We start from the raw sequence: 22,264 nt of genomic DNA, 5'->3' as shown, positions 1-22,264 counted from the left end.
GGAATAAAGGCAGAAGAAAAAGGCATGAAAAGCAAACCCAAATATGTAGAAAGAGGAGACAAATATCAAGGAAAGTGTCTCTAATGTCCCCCAGTTTATAAACATGTTCAATATATGTGTTAATACATAATGTTATAAGTAACATAATAATATTTTAGGTACAGAGAATTTTCAGTCATTTCAATTAGAAATTGTAATTGCATAAAGTCTGCAATCTGGGGCCCCAAGAAATACTTTCCTAAAATGACATAAATGTCATAGCCAATCTACGTTAAGAATTCCTTGAGAGCATTTTTTCCATGTTCACATCATAGTAGATGGTAGATGGTTAAGAAATGAGTGAAATGAAGCCATCTTTTTGCCCCAGCTCTCTCAAATAAATACTTCTAGATGAAGCCCAGACAATATGACTGTAGATCAAAGGGAGGGAAGATAGAGAGACAGACTCTTGCATGCGCCCTGACCAAGATCCACCCAGCAACCCCCGTCTGGGGCCAATGCTCTACCCATCTGGGGCTATGCTTGCAACCGAGCTATTTTTAGCACCTGAGGTGGAGGCTCCATGGAGCCATTCTTAGTGCCCAGGGCCAACTTGCTCAAATCAATCGAGCCATGACTGTGGGAGGAGAAGAGAGAGAGAGACAGAGACAGAGAGAAGGAGGAAGGGTAGGGGTGGAGAAGCAGATGGTCACTTCTCCTATGTGCCCTGACTGGGAATTGAACCTGAGACATCCACATGCCAGGTTGACACTCTACCACTGAGCCAACTGGCCTGGGACAGGATCCAAGTTTTGTTTTTTGGGTTTTTTTAGGATCCAAGTTTTAAACCTCTAAATTTTAGTAGACGTTGAGTTTTGTTTTTTGTGTTGTGTTTTTTTTTTTTTGTAAACCAGTCAAGTCAGGTTTGGGAAACAGCTGTGGTGTCAGCCTTTTTCTCACTGTTCATGAATGGTAATATCTTTGTTACTTATTCATGAAAGTGAAATTATTGGTGTCAGAGGCACAAACTGGCTAATGAAGGGAAACAGGATTAAAAGAATAGCTATTGGCAAATACATGATCAGAAACATTTTGCTACAGGATGCTCAAGCCCATGGAAATAAGATGATCAGTGCTCACATTTCCCTCTTAGAAGAAAACCAACTATTGCCTTATAGAGGGACTGTTCTATTAAGGAATGTAGCTTGTACTTTAGATGATGCTCCGCTTGTACTGAACAAAGTGCTCTACAGGGACATGAAGGGAATCAGGTAAGAATTTCTTGAAAAGGTTGGTTTCACCCTTCTAAAAACATAATAATTCCCTTTCTGAAGTAATCTAGCATTGAACTCCTAGTTACAGTTCAATGCTAGAGTTAGAACTGCCCCAAGAAAGAAATGCCTCAGGTGACCAATGCTTCTAGAGTGAGGAGGTGATGATTTCACCTGGTTGTTTCTAGAACTCACTTTAGGCATTGATTTGTCATGTAGGGACTCTGCTTCACAACATCAGCTCAATTATTTCTGCCTGCTCTATAAATTATATCTTTTGCATCCTGTTTATATGTTTTCTCTGTTATAATCTAAGCTTGTTTTTCAAATTTTTCTTTCAAGTCAGACTCTCCAAACTGGTAATTTTATAAATCCACTTTTCTGACATATAATGCCAATGATTATAAATGGAAAATTGATCTAGTTTCCTGTATGGTTTAACCTAAAGCCCCTCCTGTGCCTTTCTCCTACCCTCATATTTCTATTCCTCAGCTTTACAGTAGTAGATGAAGGGAAGCCAATACATGTCCCCCAAGTTCAGCACCATGGGAACATTTTCTTCTGGAACGATTCCCGTAAGAAGACTGATCAAAATGGGTCATTCCTGGCTCTGCCTCTTCAGGATGCATATATGAGGATCTTTGGGGTCCTGGCTGTTGACACCCTAAGAGATCCTCAGAAAATAAACATTTTCTTGCCCCATGAGATCAGATTCTATCAGGTAAGTCAGAGAAGAATTCTTCAATAGCAAAGGTAGGATGGCCTCTCCTATACTTTTTAAAAAGTAAAACCTACATAGATGAGCTATGTTTGTAGATATTGTCATCATACTGATTCAAGTTCCCTGTGTGTACATGTCAGTCTTTGGAGAGGTTCCCCATTACACTCGAAAGAACTCTCAGCCTCAGTTGCACATCTATGCCTCAGACTCCCTGGGAAGATTACTAATCTGTCCCACTGCATCAATCCTGGAAACAGATTATATGCTGAAGAACCAAAATCCAACTCTTAGGCCACTAAGACTCATAGTAGTAATGAACTTTTAGAATGGACATATTTATGTTGTATTAATTGTGATGATACCTAGAAATCCTTTATTCTTTTCACAAATACTGCTACATATGATATGCATTGCTAAAGCTCTTAACAATTTTTTATGAAGAATGAAGAAAAAAGATTAAGTTTTAGGCATCTCTTTTATTGATTGACTTTAAAGAAACAGAGGGAGGAAGGGAGATAGAGAGAGAAACATTCATTTGTTCCACTTAGTTGTGCAGTCCCTGACAGGGATTGAACCTGCAACCTTGGTGTTTGGGCATGCTCTTAACCAACCAAGATAACTGACCAGGGCCAAAGTGTAAGTATTTTTAAGACTATGTAATATCTGGGTCATTTCTATAGCATTTAAATTTAATTTTATGATAGAAACTGCAATGAAGAAAGATTGAAAGCCTTTATGGAGTCAATGGACTGGATGTAGCAGTGATCAGGAATTTGCTATGCCATTAAAACTTGCTACCCTGTAAGTCCCTGGCTTCCTATGTATATTTACCGTTATTTATTTTTTTAAATTTGCCGTTATTTTAAAATTTCTCTTCCCACTTACTGGATGAATAACTAGAAAGTAGTAGAATCTTTTTCTCTGGACATCTCTTTAATAGTAACATTCACTATCATCACATAATGATGTGAAGATATTAACAAAAAAAATGGTCCCTGGCCAGTTGACTGGGTGGATAGAGTGTAGGCCCAGCATATGGATGTCCCAGGTTTGATTCCCTATCAGGACACACATAAGAAGTAACCATCTGCTTCTCTCCCCCTCCCTCTCCACCTTCTCTCCCTCTCCCCCTCTTGCAGCCAGTGGCTCAACTGGCTTGAGCGCTGGCCCTCGGTGTTAATGATAGCTTGGTTGGTCCTAGTGTGTCAGCCTCAGGGACTAAAAATAGCGTGGTTGATTCAAGCATCCTCCCCAGACAGGGGTTGCTGGGTGGATCCAGTTGAGGCACATGTGGGAGTCTGTCTCACTATCTCCCCTCCTCTCACCGAAAAAAAAAAGGAGGAGTATGGAGTTATGAGTAGGTGAAGAATATTAGAGAATGTGTCAAATGAATTATAAACTGATTCTCTAGTCCTTGAGGTAAAAGCTCTTGTGTTACCCTTAGCTGCCTTGGGTCCTAATACAAAATACATTTATTTTTTAAGAATTTGTGATTTCTAGAGTTTCTTGACAATAAGACCACAAGTGAGTTCTAAGGACTTCCCATTGCTACTCTATGGAACACAATCTTTTTGTGCCATAAGAAGACTACGTAATCTAGCATGTTGCAGGCCTGGAACCCAGCACATCCTGTACTACTGATCTGATGATAGCAGCCATGCAAAGATACACACATTAATATATTACATCAGATCAGGGCAGTTCCTACCCATTTGCCCACAACCAGCATTAGTTCTTGGTTTTCAAGCATTTTTTTCTCATTTCAAAGTTTATTTTGTTCTTCTGACACTGTTTTCTGATTGTACATATCATCACAAATTTCACTGGATGATTATCAAAAAACATAATAAATTATGTGTATTTTATGGTAGATCTCTTCTTACACCTTTGATTTCTCAGTGATTCTTTTTTTCATAAAGGAAGCTGGAACACTGCCTTTTGAGAACTGATGAATAATTTGTATTAAGTAGGTTATCATTAATGAAAAAGATAACCAGTTGATGCATTATTAATTATTTTTCTATTTCAAAAATAAAAGGCAATTAAAATGTTCTGTCTTACAGGGTGTTGCCAATGTCTTTAGCACTGCCTATCACTATGTCCACAGCCGGGAGCACATCCTGCACATTGTGATCACTGGCATCAGCTGGCTCTATGAACTCACCCCAAACATTACCAACATCACTACGTACTTCATTGAGCCTAGCCCAGAGCAGGTAGGCAAGGCTGGGCAGTGTTAGACCTTCTCAGGGTAATGTAACAGAATTTCTAGATGTTATTGTCTTTGCTGATATTTTAGAATCTTATTTAGTTAGCTATTGGGCCAACTGAAAACATATTTCCTATGACCCCAACCCAAGACCTTTGGTTATGAGTGGCAGGAATCCATCTAAAACTGCCTTAGGCAAAAGGGGGGACTGATTGACTCCTGTGACCAAAATGAAGAAAGAGCGGGTGTCAAGCTGGTTTCCAAAATGACCAGATCCAGGGATTCCATGCCATCAGGCTCTCATGTTCCTTCTCTCCCCAGTTCTCATGGCTGCTTCCCTCTGCACTTTGGCTTTGTACTTCCAGCTAAAGATGAGCTTTCTCCACAGGACAAGCCAGATGGTTAGCAGCTAGAAAAGAAACTTTCCTATCCATTTTAATTGGGAAAACTCAAGAAAGAAAACTCATTTTGATCCGTTTTGAGTTATGCCTGCCCCCGGCCAGGATGGGTTTATAGTAACTGGCAAGATTCACTAGAATCATATGGGTGAAGTGGAATGGGATAAGACACCTCTGTTTGGGAAGAACACAATTACAAATTTAACAAAATTCCAAGAAAAATCCCTACATGATTTTTTAATTGACCAAATTATTTTCATCTTCATCTGGAAAAAGAATAAAAGTATAGACAATAGCTATAAAAAATGAGAGATGCCAAGGACATTACAATCTCTGATTGCAGAAAAGATGACTAAACCTTCATGAAAGGTTTCATATTTTTCTGTCCCCAAAAGCTTTAATGAGAATATGAGAGCTAATTATTCTTCATAATGAAATCTCTTCCTCTTTTCAAGGGTGCAGACTATGTTTTACGCAATATGATGGTCACAGGACCCCTGGGTCTAACACAAATCCACAAAAAAACCCCTATTATCTTCAGGAAGACATGCATCTTCAGGTATGAGAAGCTTCTTCATGTCCATTTTGTTTGGTTGCCAGAGCACACACCCTGATGTGATAGATCTGAAGACATAGCTTTGCCTCTTACAGTATATTCCAACTCTCATTCTAATTGGGTTTTAGAGAAAATCTGACTGCAGGGGCCATAACTCCTTTCCTTTCAAGTCCTTTTTAAAACAAATTTCATTGGTAAAAGGAAGAAAAGTAATACTAAAGTTGGCCTCACAGTGTGTATAGTCTACCTATAGCATGGGGCTAGTTTCAAACAAAGTTAAAATTTTTAAATTCGCATTTCTTATTAAAATTGCATGTTTTAGGCCCTGGCCAGTTGGATCATTGGTGGAGTATCGACCTGGCAAGTGGAAGTCTTGGGTTCAATTCCCAATCAGGGCACACAGGATAGATGACCATCTGCTTCTCACTCCTCTCCCTCCCCTTCCCCCTTCTCTCTTTCTTTCTCTTTCTCTCTCTCTCTCTCTTCCCTTCCCACAGCCATGGCTCAATTGATTCTAGTGCATTCGGGCCCAGGCACTGAGGATGGCTCCATGGAGCCTCTGTCTCAGGCACTAAAAATAGTTTGGTTCTGAGCATGGCCCCAGATGGGCAGAACATTGGCCCCAGAAAGGGGTTGCTGGGTGGATCCTGGTCAGGTGCACGTAGGAGTCTGTTTCTGTATCTCCTCTACTCTCACTTTTAAAAAACTGCATGTTTTTAAGCATGATGATGTTTTATTTTCTATGATTTTTTTTTTTGTATTTTTCTGAAGCTGGAAACGGGGAGACAGTCAAACAGACTCCCGCATGCGCCCGACCGGGATCCACCCGGCACACCCACCAGGGGGCGATGCTCTGCCCATCTGGGGCATCGCTCTGTCGTGACCAGAGCCACTCTAGCGCCTGGGGCAGAGGCCAAGGAGCCATCCCCAGCGCCCGGGCCATCTTTGCTCCAATGGAGCCTTGGCTGCGGGAGGAGAAGAGAGAGACAGAGAGGAAGGAGAGGGGGAGGGGTGGAGAAGCAGATGGACGCCTCTTCTGTGTGCCCTGGCCGGGAATCGAACCCGGGACTTCCGCACGCCAGGCTGACGCTCTACCACTGAGCCAACCGGCCAGGGCCTGATTTTCTTATAAATAAGGAATTTAACAAAACCCACCATGATTAAGAGAAATATGTCTACACCACTTACCAAAACTTCACATCTTGATACTAGCTACCTTGTGAGCAAGTATATTTTATTTAAAGAAAACAGGCTGGAAAAAAATGGGGAGGAGTCAGAGATGTGTGTGTGTGTGTGTGTGTGTGTGTGTGTGTGTGGCAGAGACAGGGAGAGTCAGAGAGAGGGACAGATAGGGACAGACAGGAAGGGAGAGAGATGAAAAACATCAATTCTTTGTTGTGGTTCCTTAGTTGTTCATTGATTGATTTCTCATATGTGCCTTGACCAGGGGGCTACAGCAGACCGAGTGACCCCTTACTTGAGCCAGTGACCTTGGGCTCAAGCTGGTGAGCCTTGCTCAAACCAGATGAGCCCGTGCTTAAGCTGGCAACCTTGGGGTCTCGAACCTGGGTCCTCCACATCCCAGTCCGATGCTCTATCCACTGTGCCACCGCCTGGTCAAGTGAGAATATTGTCTTTAAAAGTATCCAGTTCTAATCTGGCCTGAGATGGTACAGTAGATAATGTGTTGACCTGGAATGCTGAGGTCACCAGTTCAAAACCCTGGGCTTGCCTGGTCAAGGCACATACAACAAGCAAGCAATGAACAATTAAAGCAACTATGACTTGATACTTCTCGCTCCACCCTTCTTTCTCTGTAAAATCAGTAAGTAAAATCTTTTTATTTTTTTTTCTGAAGTTGGAAACGGGGAGAGACAGTCAGACAGACTCCCGCATGCGCCCGACCGGGATCCACCCGGCACGCCCACCAGGGGCGAAGTTCTGCCCACCAGGGGGCGATGCTCTGCCCCTCGGGGCATCGCTCTGTCACGACCAGAGCCACTCTAGCGCCTGGGGTAGAGGCCAAGGAGCCATCCCCAGCGCCCGGGCCATCTTTGCTCCAATGGAGCCTCGGCTGCGGGAGGGGAAGAGAGAGACAGAGAGGAAGGAGAGGGGGAGGGGTAGAGAAGCAGATGGGCGCTTCTCCTGTGTGCCCTGGCCGGGAATCGAACCCGGGACCACTGCACGCCAGGCCGACGCTCTACCACTGAGCCAACCGGCCAGGGCCAATAAGTAAAATCTTTAAAAAAAAGTATACAGTTCTAGGTTACTTCGAATGCCTCTCACGTGCGGAATACAAGGAACACTATTAAAGTGCGGACAGATGGTATCGTCTTAACTGAGAACACACCTATTGCAAAAGGGGCCGACTGCTTCTTAGGGGGTCAGTGTACCTAAATAGCCAATAACTTGTCTTAGACTGTAGGCTAAATTAATATTTAAGTACCTAGTTAATTAAATTTTAGTTTAGCCTCATACCAGAATGTTCATTCAGTAGCTCTTTTCCACGAATTCCTTGTAATGTTCAAGAGTTTTGCAGGAGTCCTTGTAACACCCAGACTCATAACATTAGATTCATGTTAGTAACTTTCAGCAGATGCCTTTTGAGGAACTCTGTTGACCCAAGAGCTCTGTCCTTATGCCTCGAATGTTTAGCATGATGCATCATTACTATAGCTATCATAAAGACACAAAATGGTGGGAGTAGCAAAAGACAGTCTTACCTGTCATTATAGGATTGAAATTATGAATAATAAATGCACTTTTTGAGGCTATGCAAAGCACCAACATTTTTACAAATACTCAAAGGTGTGACATCTCAATATTAATGCATATGGGGGAAGAGGAAAAGAGATAAAAAGAGATGTTCCACACCTCACTAGAGAAAGGAGCAGCCACTACATTTCTATGAAAACCTCAGGTCCCTCAAGCAGATGCTGTCAATGCCTAGCCCAGATCCCTCATGTATCTCTGCCAGCTGCTGCCGCCCTAGCTTTCTCTGGAAGAGAGCCTTTGAGAAATGAGAGCCTCTCACCAGGAGGTGCCTAAGAGTTGTATAAACACCCTCCCCAGCCACCCAGAGCAACACAGAGCCAACAGCTAGCAAAAGACCTTTTCCTAGCATCAAGGTGGGGCAGATTTTTTAAAAAATATTATTTATTTATTTTAGAGAGGAGAGAGAGAGAGAGAGAGAGAGAAGGGGGGAGGAGCAGGAAACAACTCCCATATGTGCCTTGACCAGGCAGCTCCAGAGTTTCGAATTGGCAACCTCAGTGTTTCCAGGTCGACACTTGATCCACTACGCCACCACAGGTCAGGGAAGGTGGGGTGGATTTTGATACAACTTGCCTCCCAGATCCAGCTGAGGTTAGACTTTGCCTGAAATCACATTCTTATATAGCTTTTCCCCCTTTCCTCTCCTGCTTTCCTCAGACCCTCACAAGTTTCTCCCGAGATCACTCCCTCAAGAAATCATTTCCCCACCTCAAGCTCTGCTTCTAGAGAACCTAGTACACTCTTCGTTCCTTCAGGCATTCCATCAATATCACTGGACAACATGTAAACAAACAAACAACAAAATGAATACCTTTCAGATAAGTTTAAGTATAACAAAGACAATAAAAGCAGAGTAGCATGATGGAACCTGACTCAGGTGCTGCTACTTTTCGTGGTCAGGGAAGGCTTCCCTAAGAGCTGAGTGAGCTGAGGGAGAGGGCTTTGTGAAATCAAGGGGTGAATGGTCCAGGCACATGAAACAATAGCAAGAGCTGGTGGGTTGGGGTGTAGTAAATACAGAAGAAAGTGGGTCAAAATGTTTGGGTGGAATGTTATGAACAGGCCAATGTTTTAGATCCTTATGCTTATTTGTTTTTGGTTTCAGAGATTTCCTCTTTAAGTGTACAGACAGTTCAGAAGTTGTTTTGGCCTCTGTCTGTGGAGAGAACCACATTGTAATTCCACTTCGTGAGAGAACGGGAGAGGCTTTGGGAGCTCTCGATTTTAACATTGGCAGGAGTAAGATGTTGTTATATCGAGACTTTAAAGATCTACAGAAAATGATGAAGGTGATCCAAGCTGCCTGCTATGAAATACTGGGCGAATTATCTGGAGAAATAGAGAAAAAGCATGTCTTAGGTATTGTGAATATGGTGACAGTCTGGATTTATTGGTTTAATAAGTTTTGGGGAAATCACAGACAATGCAATCTAAAACGTGTTTTCTAAAATGATTTGTTGCAATATACATTTTCCACATGAAATCCCCTCATGCAACCTTGAACTGATAAGTATGGCCTATAAATCAAAGGGTAAGAAATCACATTTTCTTGGCTAGAATCACATGATTTTAGAACTGGCAGAACTCCAGATGCAATATAGAACTAGCACTTATTTAATGCCCCATCATATACCAAGTATTTATTTATTTATGTATTTATTTATTTATTTATATTTAGCAAGAGGAGGGGAGGCAGAGAGACAGACTCCTGCATGCACCCCCCCGGGATCCACCTGCAAGCCCTCTAGGGGGCGATGCTCTGCCCATCTGGGGCCAATGCTCTGTTGCTCAGCAACTGAGCTCTTCTTAGCACCTGAGGTGGAGGCCATGGAGCCATCCTCAGTGCCTGGGGCCTATTCACTCCAATCAAGCCATGGCTGCAGGAGGCAAAGAGAGATAAAGAGAGAGAAAAGTGAGAGAGGGAAGGGTGGAGAAGTAGATGGGCACTTCTCCTGTGTGCTCTGACCAGGAATAGAACAAGTACTTTAAATGTGTTATTTCAATTAGTCCTTACCATAACTCTATGTTAATGGTGATGCTTCATTTTATTGGTGAGAAAAGTAAAGTTTAGAGAAACAAAACAACTTGCACCAAATCACATAGTTAACAAGTGGTGAAGGCTGGATTTGTACTCCAGTTTGAGTGCTCTTTCCATTGCTATATAGTGTTAATTCATTAGAACATCTCACGTTACAGATAAAGAAGCTAGAGCCCATCAAAGTAAAGGTCCAATAGCAAGCTAGGGACAGAGCCAAGACCAGACCTCATTCCTTGTGATTCCACATCCATTAGGCTACTCTTAGCACAAAATTAGTTTGGGCAAAGGGAGGGAAGAAAAAAGCATGAAAACATTTGGCTACCTAGAAGGGAACTAATGGAATTATAAAAGTAACACATGTGTGATTAAGCTGAAAGAGTTTCAGCCATTACATAGGGTGGGGTGGGATAAGAAGAAGAAAAAAAATTCACATCTTTTGAGTGTTCACTATGTATAAGGCTGAGACTAAGCATTTTTAGATATATCATCTCATTTCATGTCCACAGCTTATCAGGGAAGTGGGAATCTGTCTCATTCTCACAGAAAAGAAAGAGGAGTTTCAGAGAGACAACAGAATTAATAAGGGGCAATGTAGGTATTCAAGCTAAGGTCGAACTCCAAAACATGAATTTTCACCTTCCCTCTCAAAGCTTCTTGCTGTGAGTTTCACCAGGTGTAATTTCATTTCTGCCTTTTGATTTCATGGCTAGAGAAAGATTGTTTAAAACCATAATATATGGTCTTTTCCCTGGAAAAAAAAAAAAGAAAAGTTTACTATATTATGCTCAGAGTCCTATGAAAAAGTAATGTACTGTATGTACTGAACAACCCATGTAGGATGTCATTCTATTATTTCAGAGATTGAAAAAATGGGAGAAGTCCAGCGAGCAGGAGTTCTCTTCTTCCGAATCATGCTGCAAGAGCTGCAGGAAAGCCTCCAGCTGCTGACCTCCATGAACTTTGTATCACTGTTGCTCTACGAGAATGAGCCAAAATCTCTGCCACACAGACGGTCGCAGGAGTTGGAAGCCAACATAAAACTAATCCGTGACATCCTGACAGGAGCTATCTTGTTCATTCATCCAGAGTTGGAATTTTCAAGTGACTTAGAAAATTGGGATAAATGTAAACTGGTAACATTTTTTAAGTACTCTTTTTATTGAAAAATAACCCACACAGGTTTAGGTTATCATAACTGCACAAATCATAAATGTACAAATACAAGAGTTTTTAGACAATGAACATTTGTAGCCAGCACCTACATCAAGAAACAGATCCTTAGTGACATCCCAAAAGCCCTCTTTTGTAACTACCCTCTCCCATCTCTCTCTCTCTCTCTCTTTCACTCTCACACACACAGACACATGCACACACACACACGCATGCACACACACACACCAGAAGGGTAACCAGAAGCCTGAATTCTAACACCATAGATTGGTTTTGCCTGTTTTCAAATGTATATACAGTGTGTCCGTAAAGTCATGGTGCACTTTTGACCCGTCACAGGAAAGCAACAAAAGACGATAGAAATGTGAAATCTGCACCAAATAAAAGGAAAACTCTCCCAGTTTCATACCTATTCAGTGCAGTTCGATGTGGGCTCATGCACAGATTTTTTAGGGCTCCTTAGGTAGCTATCCCATATAGCCTCTACAGACTCGTCACTGACTGATGGCCTACCAGAACGGGGTTTCTCCACCAAACTGCCTGTTTCCTTCAACTGCTTATCCCACCGAGTAATGTTATTCCTATGTGGTGGTGCTTCGTTATAAACACGCCGATATTCACATTGCACTTTGGTCACGAATTCGAATTTAGTGAGCCACAGAACACACTGAACTTTCCTCTGTACCATCCACATCTCGACTGGCATGGCCGTGGGCTGCTCTGCTGTATACACGGTGTTACGTCATCATCTGCACATGCACACATGCTGCCACATCATCCTACAGAAACTGGGAGGGTTTTCCTTTTATTTGGTGCAGATTTCACATTTCTATTGTCTTTTGTTGCTTTCCAGTGACCAGTTAAAAGTGCACCATGACTTTACGGATACACTGTAAATGAAATTGGTGAATTTGGTACTCAAGTTCCACTCGCTGGTGATCTTATAACTTTTGTTCTTTGTTCACAGTATGTTAACAGAAGCTTCGTTGAGAGAATCTGTGCCTTTGATCCAACAGCTAAGCATGTGCAAGTTAATTTAAAGCTCATTAATGAATATCTCAGAGGTAAATTTCTACTTAATTATGGTCAAAATCATACTAACAACAATAAACACAATTGGAAGAGATATTTGAATAAAGTACTTTACAAATTCAATTTTTAGGGAAAATACTGTATTTCCCCATGTATAAGATGCACCCTTTTTCAAAAAATTTGGGGGTCTAAAAACTGGGTGCGTCTTATACAATGGTTGTAGATTTTTTTTACTTGTATTTCCCACTTTTCATTTTTTTTATTTATTTATTCATTTTTAGAGGAGAGAGAGAGGGTGAGAGACAGAGAGAGAGAGAGAGAGAGAAGAGAGAGAGACAGTATTTCCCACTTTTTTTTTTTTTTTTTTTTTCATTTTTCTGAAGCTGGAAACAGGGAGACAGTCAGACAGACTCCCGCATGCGCCCGACCGGGATCCACCCGGCACGCCCACCAGGGGCGGTGCTCTGCCCCCCAGGGGGGGATGCTCTGCCCATCCTGGGCGTCGCCATATTGCGACCAGAGCCACTCTAGCGCCTGAGGCAGAGGCCACAGAGCCATGCCCAGCGCCCGGGCCATCTTTGCTCCAATGGAGCCTTGGCTGCGGGAGGGGAAGAGAGAGACAGAGAGGAAAGCGCGGCGGAGGGGTGGAGAAGCAAATGGGCGCTTCTCCTATGTGCCCTGGCCGGGAATCGAACCCGGGTCCTCCACATGCTAGGTCGACGCTCTACCGCTGAGCCAACCGGCCAGGGCCTTTCCCACTTTTTTGCGCTTGTCTTCTTTGCGCTCATTGTTTCTCACTTGTTACTGGTATATTACAGTAGGTTACATTTTGCCATATTCTGCCCAAAAATGGCTCAAAAAAGATTTTCGTACAGTGCTGAATTCAAGTTAAAAGTGATTCAGTTGGCAAAAGTGAATGAAAATTGTGCTGCTGAAGGTAAGTTTGGTCCTCCTCCAACTGAGCAATCAATCCAAGACTGTTTATGGGAAGAAGAAACCCTACTGAAAATGCCACGGCAGAAGAAGGCCATGAGAGGCAAATCAGCAGAATGGCCTGATTTAGAGACAGAATTGAAGATATGGATTGAAAAGCAAAAGGCAACTGGAATTTCTGTATCCACAAAGATGGTTCACAGCATGAGGCAAAAGAATTGCTGATGAAAAAAAGTTACTGATATCAAAGGAGGACATAATTGGTGCTTCAGGTTCATGAAATGGAATGGACTAAGCATGTATACATGCACGAGACTTGCCCAAAAGATGCCTGAAAGCTATGAGCAGAAGGTCCTTGAATTTCATTATTTTGTCATTCAGTGTCAGAAGACACATCAATTTGAGTTGGGACAGATTGCAAATATGGACAAAGTCCCTTTTCAATTTGATGTCCCAAGTAACAGAACTATTGATAAGAATGGGGTGAAAACTGTAACTGTGAAAACAAGTGGACATGAAAAGAGCCATTATACAGTTGTTCTAACTTGTTGTGCAGACGGAACCAAGCTGCCTCCCATGCTGATTCTCAAACGCAAAACAATGCCAAAAGAAGACATTCCTCGAGGAGTGATTGTCCATGTTCATGACAAGGGTTGGATGGATCAGGATGGGATGAAGATCTGGTTTGAGAAAGTTTAGAGAAGGAGACCAGATGGGCTCTTATGCAAACCTGCCCTGATGGTGCTTGATCAGTTCAGGGCATACATAACAAAAAACAAGAATTGACTGCTATAGAGCCAAAAACAAAAGTTGCTGCTATACCTGGAGGCTTGACATCCCAGCTCCAACCACTTGATATCAGCATTAACAAACCCTTCAAAGCTGCCATGAGAGATGAATGGAACCAATGGATGAAGTCTTCAGGGGACAATTTGACACCAGCAGGAAGAGTGAAGAATCCAACTATAGGAGAAGTTTGTACCTAGGTGAAAAGATCCTGGGATAATATCAAGATTGAGATCGTTGTCAAGTCATTTAAGAAGTGTGGCATTTCAAATGCCATAGATGGAACTGAGGATGAGGCAATATATGAGGACAATGATTCATTACCAGACACAGATAAGGACAAGCAAATGGATGGGAGTTTTGGAGTTTTGACAGCAATGAGGAGTTGTATGAATTTTATGATGAATTGACTTCAATAACTTTATGTAATACAGTTTTTTCAAATTTTGGGCCCCGAAATTAAGGTGTGTCTTTTACATGGGAGCATCTTATACATGGGAAAATACAATAGTTCTGCTTATAGTCTTCTAAAAGGAGGAACACTGTCTATAATCTACTGTGTTGCCCAAAGTGACTGCCTATGTAGCACATTACCCTCTTTCTACTCACCCCCTGATACCTCAGGTCATTTATGTGAATGGAACAGTAAGGAATAAATTTCAATTTTTTTCCTTTTTGTTACTCATGAAAAACTAATCATTAATTGGGAAAACGGCTCTGTAGAAATTGCTCACTAAACCTGACTGTTCTTTTCCCCCTTCCCTTCACTTGCTCTCTGTGGAAACTCTGGATCAAGTCGGAAGGGTTTCTGGACTTCTGTGATACCTATATTAGGCCCAGAGGCTCAGAATCAGAGAGACTCCTAAGGCACAAGGCAGGGAAAGGCAACCCTTAGGCACTTCTCAAGGTGTCTGTGGACACAAGTAGTAGAGGGGAAGCATGGAGCAGTAAGCCAGAGCGCACGGAAGACAAAGAGGTATCCTGGCCTGGGAGGGCGAGGTACTCCCAGAAGTTTGGGAGTGCTAAAGAATAAGAGAGAAGATGAGAATCAAATAAAAGTTAACATGAATTAATGAGGACTATTAGCGATGTGAGTAAAGATTAGAGTTCTTATTTGGAATGGCTTCTACGCTAGCCTCATGACTCTGAGCCATAATTTGATTTATAGCTACATCATTTTAAAAAGCCAATACAATGTGATTTTGTACAGAAGTTGTGTTTAACATGAGAATGAAATTAATATACTTCCAAGAACTCAATGTTCAGCCTGGAATAAACTTCCATCCAAGCTTTGGTAACTCAAGAAATTTTATTTTTATTTTTTTAGTGAGAGTAGGGGAGATGGAGAGGTAGATTCCAGCATGCGCCCCAACCAAGATCTACTCAGTAACCACCATCTGGGGCCAATGCTCTGTCCATATGAGGCCACACTCACAACTTAACTACTTTTTTTTTTAAAGATTTTATTTATTCCTTATAGAGAGGGGAGAGAGAGAGAGAGAGAGGGAGAGAGAAAGAGAAGGGGGAGGAGCAAGAAGCATCAACTCCCATATATGCCTTGACCAGGTAAGCCCAGGGTTTTGAACCAGCAACCTCAGCGTTTCCAGGTTGACACTTTATCCACTGCGCCACCACAGGTCAGGCGCAACTGAACTACTTTTTAGCACCAGAGGCAGAGGCTCCAGGGAGCTGGCCTCAGGGATCGGGGCTGACATGCTCAAATCAATCAAGCCATAGCTGTGGGAGAGGCAGAGAGATAGAGAGAAGGGGTAGGGGAGGAGGGAAGAAGCAGATGATCGCCTCTCCTGTGTGCCTGGACTGGGAATCGAACCCAGGACTTCCACATATTGGGTTCATGCTCTATTGCTGAAAAAAAAATTTTTTTAATTTAATTTAATCTAGTGTTAAAGGAGATATCCATACTGGAAATTTAATTAGAAGTATCCCATAGTATCCTAATGTTTTCAGCAAAATAAATTTCCTATAGAGATAAAAGTTTGATTAAACTTGGATCTGTTTCAAAATCAATAGGTTGACTCAGCAATTATTTTAGCTCACTGTCTTCAAATGATTTACTATAACCTTTATCCACACAAAGCAAAAAACGCATAATTTCTTATGGTTAGAAAAGAAAAAAAAGGAGTATATTTATTATAAAGAATTACAAAATCTGTGCCAACTACTGCAAAGAGCTGTCATCTATTTACCACAAGAGGGCAGTGGTGCTCAATTATTGTTAATGGGAACACCACAGAGGAGCAATTTTCAACTAGCGTGCCACACTGCACACTGGTGTACTGCAATAATTTTTATTTTATTTTATTTTAAAAATTAAATTTAACAGGGTGACATTGATCAATAAGAGTACATAAGTTTCAGGTAAACATTTCTATAGCATTTGAACTGTTGATTATGTTGTATACCCATCACCCAAAGTCAAATCATTTTCCGTCACCTTATATTTGTCCCTTTTTACACCCTTCCCTCCCTTCCTCCTCCACATCCTCATGTCCCCCTCCCCCTGGTAACCACTTCACTTTTATCTATGTCCCTGAGTCTCAGTTTTATATCCCACCAATGTGTGAAATCATACAGTTCTTAGCTTTCTCGGATTTACTTATTTCACTCAGTATAACATTCTCAAGGTCCATCCATGTTGTCGTAAATGTCACTATATCATAGCAAGAATTTTTAAAACACGCAATGCTTGACTATTTAGTCAAGGGAACTAACCCCTTTTCCCTTAGATCAGAGGTAGTCAACCTTTTTATACCTAACGCCCACTTATGTATCTCTGTTAGTAGTAAAATTTTCTAACCACCCACCGGTTCCACAGTAATGGTGATTTATAAAGTAGGGAAGTAACTTTACTTTACAAAATGTATAAAGCAGAGTTACAGCAAGTTAAAGCATATAATAATAATTACTTACCAAGTACTTTATGTCGGATTTTTGCTAAGTTTGGCAGGATAAATCTTTATAAAACAACTTACTATAGTTAAATCTATCTTTTTATTTATACTTTGGTTGCTCTGCTACTGCCCACCATGAAAGCTGGAATGCCCACTAGTGGGCGGTAGGGACCAGGTTGACTACCACTGCCTTAGATTGTCAAATAAAAAAATGATAGTAGCCAATATAACAATAGCTAGCTGTCAGGTGTGAATGCCCTGTCTTGAACCATAAATATATAGGTCAAATAACAGAGTTGCAACTAATGGGTCATTTTGCATAATAAGGTCTGATTAGTTTATTCTTGGTACCATAAATCCTTATATATAAGTATAGGCACCTGATATTTTACAAGTCACTTTGGAGCAAAAAGTGTAGGGAACTATTATTATTATTATTTTGTAAATCAATCAAAATTTTATCTACTTTTTTTGTCAGAGCAGCAAAACTATATTTTGTTGGTGTGCTATAGAATTTCAGTAATTAGTTTATGTGTGCCATGAGATAAAAAGGTTGAAAATTGCTGCCACAGAGCAATGGAGGCTTCATTAGAGGAATCATCAGAGCAGTTGTTAATGCATCAATCTTGCATTGGAAAGGGCAGGAAACAGGAACTATGGCCCAGACAGGTTCCACGCTTCTGTCCCTGGCAACAAGAAGACAGGAAATAAGCAACAGGGGCTAGTGAAAGGGAGCGACCTTGCTCCCCATTCTCGTGTCCTTGAATCACCATGGAGATGTCTGACTGGCTTAATAATGGTTGCAGATAGGGGTCTACTCATTTGGATGTCAGATAAGTACACTGTGACAGGCATCAATGGAACAGAGCTTTTAGTAGGGATTTAAGAAGGGGAGAATAAAAGCTTTGGGGAGCAGAAGAGCTGCTACATCTCAGAAAATCAGTTAGAACTGGTTTTAGAAGTGTTTTAAGGTGAACTTTTATTTAATTTAGATTCATAACATTAAGATAAAGTAATCTTTGCAGCCTATAGCATTACCTTGTTCCAGGAATCAATAAATACAAAAAGGGATCAATTATAACAAATGCACCTCAATATTTTATGTATGTCGATTGGTCTAGTATTACCCATAACATGAGATGAATCAGGTAATTTAATGTGCTTCCATAACCAGCATTTGTTTTTGTTTTTTATTCATAATTGTCATTAAAGTTACTGAGTTATAATGTGAAAAGACTTGTTATTTGAAAAACCTAATTTAATTATTCCATAATTTAATGTTGTTTCAATTTGACATTTATTGAACACTTAAAATTGGAAGAAAAGACAGCACCTGTGTGTATGTGCCTGGGTGTGTATGTGTTAAAAGAGAATTTTAGAACATTGTGTCCGTATTTTAAAAATTGAGGCCCTGGCTGGTTGGCTCAGTGGTAGAGTGTCGGCCCAGCATGTGGAAGTCCCAGGTTTGATTCCAGGCCAGAGCACACAGGAGAAGCACCCATCTGCTTCTCCACCCTTCCCCCTCTCCTTCCTCTCTATCTCTCTCTTCCCCTCCCACAGCCAAGGCTCCATTGAAGCAAAGTTGGCCTGGGCGCTGAGGACGGCTCCATGGCCTCCACCTCAGGCGCTAGAATGGCTCTGGCTAAAACGGAGCAACGCCCCAGATGGGCAGAGCATTGCCCTCTTGTGGGCATGCTAGGTGGATCCTGGTTGGGCGCATGCGGGAGTTTATCTGCCTCCCCGCTTCTCACTTCGGAAAAATACAAAAAAAAAAAAATATATATATATATATATATATATTTAATAAATAAATAAAATAGAGGCTGTGAATGTTTTTCCATACTTTATGTGCCTTCATGTTGATAGAAAATAGGGAAACAAAATATGTTCTGTTATGTCATTTATGAGATATCCATAAGTGACATAATTGTCATTGTTGTTAAAGAGCTATGAATAGAAGATGATATTTAAAACCTCTTATTGAATTATAAGTATCATTTATGGTTTATTCAACTCATATCAGCAAACATTTATTCAGTTAGGCACTGCATTAGATACTAGAAGTAACAAAAATGAATAAAACATATACTTGAGGGTGAGAGGCACTGGAAAGAAGGAAGGTAATTAATATTTTTTTGAGCTATTCTAAGACAGATTTTCGCTTATCTTTTCTCATTAGTCCTCTTAACAATTCTGAAGCATTATCCCTGTCTTATGGAAGAAGAAACAGGCTCAAAACAATTAAGTGACCTGCTCGAGGTCACAAGACTAGTTGGGGGAGAGTCAAGATTGGAACACAGATATGTTCAACTACAATATATTCTCTTTCTATTGAACAGTTCTATCTAAATACTAGTCATTACTCCTGGGAAAAAGTAACTTTTATAAATAGCAGTTTAATAGTTACCAATTTAACAAATGAATCATAATGGTGTGCAGTAATTATATATTTAAAAATAATTTTAAATTAGAAAATATTCCCAACATAGAAATTTGAAACTAACACTTGTGTCATCATTATAGAGCCATATTCTATTTCCAACCTTAACATTATGCATGATTCATATTTTTTTTTCATGATTCATATTTTTTAAAGAAATAAAACATTATAGGAACAGTTGAAATTTTCTACCCCTCCCTGACCCTATTTTCTTTTCTTCCTCCCTAGAGATAATACCATTATGAATTTCATGTTTATTATGCATGATTTATTACTTTTACTACGTGCTTATGATCCATACACAATATAATATTATTTTGCAGGTTTTAAATACTTGAAAAAGCCCTGGCTGAATAGCTCAGTTGGTTAGTGTCATCCCGAAGCACAAAGGTTGCTGGTTCATTCCCCAGTCACAGCACATACAGGAACAGATCAATGTTCCCCCTTCTCTCTCCCCCTTCCTTTCTAAAAATCAATCAATAAATTAAAATTTTTTTCTAAAAATAAAACTTTAGCCTGACCTGTGGTGGCACAGTAAATAAAGTGTGGACCTGGAATGCTGAGGTTGCCAGTTTGAAACCCTGGGCTTACCTGGTCAAGGCACATATGGGAGTTGATGCTTCCTGCTCCTCCCTTCTTCTCTGTCTCTCTCTGTCTCTCTCTCTCTCTTCTCTAAAATGAATAAATGAAAGCTTAAAAAAAATTTTTTTAACTTAAAAAAGTTGTATCTAAAGAACATATTATTCTACAACTTATATTTTGTGTGCAATAGTGTTTTTGAGATTTAGCCACATGATATATGTAGCTCTAGTTGTTTAATTATTAAATACTGTGTAGTATTCCATTAGCTGAATATATTTTCAACCCATTTTCCTGTAATTAGATATATAAACAATATTCTGCTATGGTTTTGACCCCAAACATATCTAGTGAATTTGCATCATAATACTGGAAACTAACTATCCACACTAACTTTTTTTTCCTTTCATGCAGATCATTCCCGAATCGACGTATGGAAATTTGGTAATACTGTCATCGAGTACTTATACCATTGGTCACATATCTGTTTAGCTCTCACAGAGCTAAACAAAAAACAAAATAGTGCTTTTACACCCCCATTGCCCTCCAAGATTGACTCCTCCTGTGTGTATGCAAAAATGCCAGGTGGAAGCTCTCTAGGTAAATGATAATGGAATTGGCGCTGTATTTAGGATATTTTTGTTATGTACAGTTTTGTTAACTATAAAATATTTTCAACCTGAAAGGAGTGCCACATAGAAACATTCTGCTCCTAGACACTTACCTTAGCACTTTCTAAAACCAAAGTGCTACCCAAGAGAAATTTGAATATCCAGTTAAGGTAACCATAACTAAATGCATATTACAGAATATATTTAAAAGTTTCCTTTTAGTTTTTCTCTGCATCTGCCATAAAACTATGACGTTTGATTGGATAGTTATTTTAATTCTCTTAAAGTACAAAGTAAAGACTGAGGATTTAGAAAATGGCTGTTTTTACATCAAAAGAATACCAAATAATAAAGATTTTAAGATATGGACTGGGAATTATTTTTCTAATTTTTCAAAGATTTGTATGAGTACCACCCATTCTCCTTCCTCACACCCCCCCCCCCCATATATACACAGACACTTTAACAACTTAAAAGTTAAGGAAAATGTTGTCCATGACTCATGGAAAAAAGAAAGCACCTTTAAAAAAGAAATAACAAAAATCTCTCAAGTGCAAGAACTACAAAAATAATTTATATTTATTTAAAGCTTGTTATTACAGCAAACCACTGCTCTGCTGTGAGATTTCATCTTTGCAATAAAATATCTGATGACAGAGTCCATTTTTTAATAAAATTTTGGGAAATTAAACTTCATTTTCTTTATTTGGTTGACAAAATGTGATGTGCTCTGAACATTTTATAATTTGAGATTTGAGGTCCCTCTCCAACCTTTCTGATAAGATGGCAGTGTTATTACCAGTCCTCATCTCTTAGATGACCCCATGCCCAGTTTTAACCTATAAGCATTTTTTTTGTTTTGTTTTGTTTTGGGAAGAGGGCTTTTCAGGGCATTTGCAACAACATTTCTATGAACAATGTTCTTGAAGATAAACTGACGGCCACATATCCTGATGGTTTCAGAACAAGGTTATGAAGAGTTTGCTGTAAATACAAATGGGATTTTAGTCAGCAAGAGGGATTTTAGTCAGCAATTTTTGTAGACTGCTACCTTTTTAACCACTAGCATGAGAATTAAGTTAAATAAAGGGCATTTAACTCAATGATAATAAATATTATATTTGCATGGTACTTTACCTTCTTTAAAATATTTTTACATACTAGCTCATTCAATCCTCCCAATAACCTGTAAGATAGGCAGTCTCAATATTATTATCCCCATTTTACAAATGAGAAACAGTATCTAAGAGTGAGTGAGTTACCTAGGGCACAATAGCTAGTAAGAGGCAAGGTAGAGCTAGCACCCATGTGTCCTACTTTCTGGTTACTGCCCTTGCCAGCATCCCAGACATCTCACTAATACTTTCCAAACTTTTCTAGGTTAACAACGTGCATTAGGTCTTCTGGAAATTACTTTAATATTAAACAACCAGTAAGGCAGATTGGTTGAATATATTTAACTATCATTCAAGTAAATACTATCCCTTAACACCAGGAGCTTACTTTTTTAGTGAAGATGTTATTTATACTTGACAAAAATTTAGATACAGATTTATATTTAAATCTATTTGACCAAATCAACGATTTTTCAACTGGTGTGCCACGAGAATTTTTAAAGCATGTGCCCCGGCAAACTGGTTGACTATTAATTAATGTCAGATATTTCATGTTTTAAAAATTATTGTGGCACTCGAGTTGAAATCAACTGGACTAAATAGATTTATTAATTTACTTCTATTTAGTTCTACCTCAGAAGCCTAAACTTGATTAGTTGAATTTTTATTGACTCTTTCTCTATAATTTATAGGTAACAACGACACTGTATGTCAGAGGTCGGGAACCTATGGCTTGTGA

General features: G+C 40.0%; 1 protein-coding gene across 1 annotated transcript in view; it reads left to right on the top strand.

Annotated features, from left to right (window-relative positions):
* Positions 1–22,264, top strand: part of EFCAB5 (EF-hand calcium binding domain 5) — a 130,413-nt gene extending 108,149 nt beyond the window's left edge. Inside the window, exons 18-26 of the mRNA XM_066364377.1 lie at positions 1,081–1,250; positions 1,743–1,971; positions 4,035–4,187; positions 5,034–5,137; positions 9,015–9,268; positions 10,806–11,080; positions 12,085–12,181; positions 20,214–20,399; positions 22,218–22,264. Of these exons, the coding sequence (XP_066220474.1) occupies positions 1,081–1,250; positions 1,743–1,971; positions 4,035–4,187; positions 5,034–5,137; positions 9,015–9,268; positions 10,806–11,080; positions 12,085–12,181; positions 20,214–20,399; positions 22,218–22,264 (1,515 nt within the window). The remainder of the gene's footprint in view (positions 1–1,080; positions 1,251–1,742; positions 1,972–4,034; positions 4,188–5,033; positions 5,138–9,014; positions 9,269–10,805; positions 11,081–12,084; positions 12,182–20,213; positions 20,400–22,217) is intronic.

The sequence above is a fragment of the Saccopteryx leptura genome, chromosome 2 (genome assembly GCF_036850995.1).
Source record: "Saccopteryx leptura isolate mSacLep1 chromosome 2, mSacLep1_pri_phased_curated, whole genome shotgun sequence".
Lineage (NCBI taxonomy): Eukaryota > Metazoa > Chordata > Mammalia > Chiroptera > Emballonuridae > Saccopteryx > Saccopteryx leptura.
Note: the sequence above shows the minus strand (reverse complement) of the source record. Positions and strands in the feature narration are given on the sequence as shown.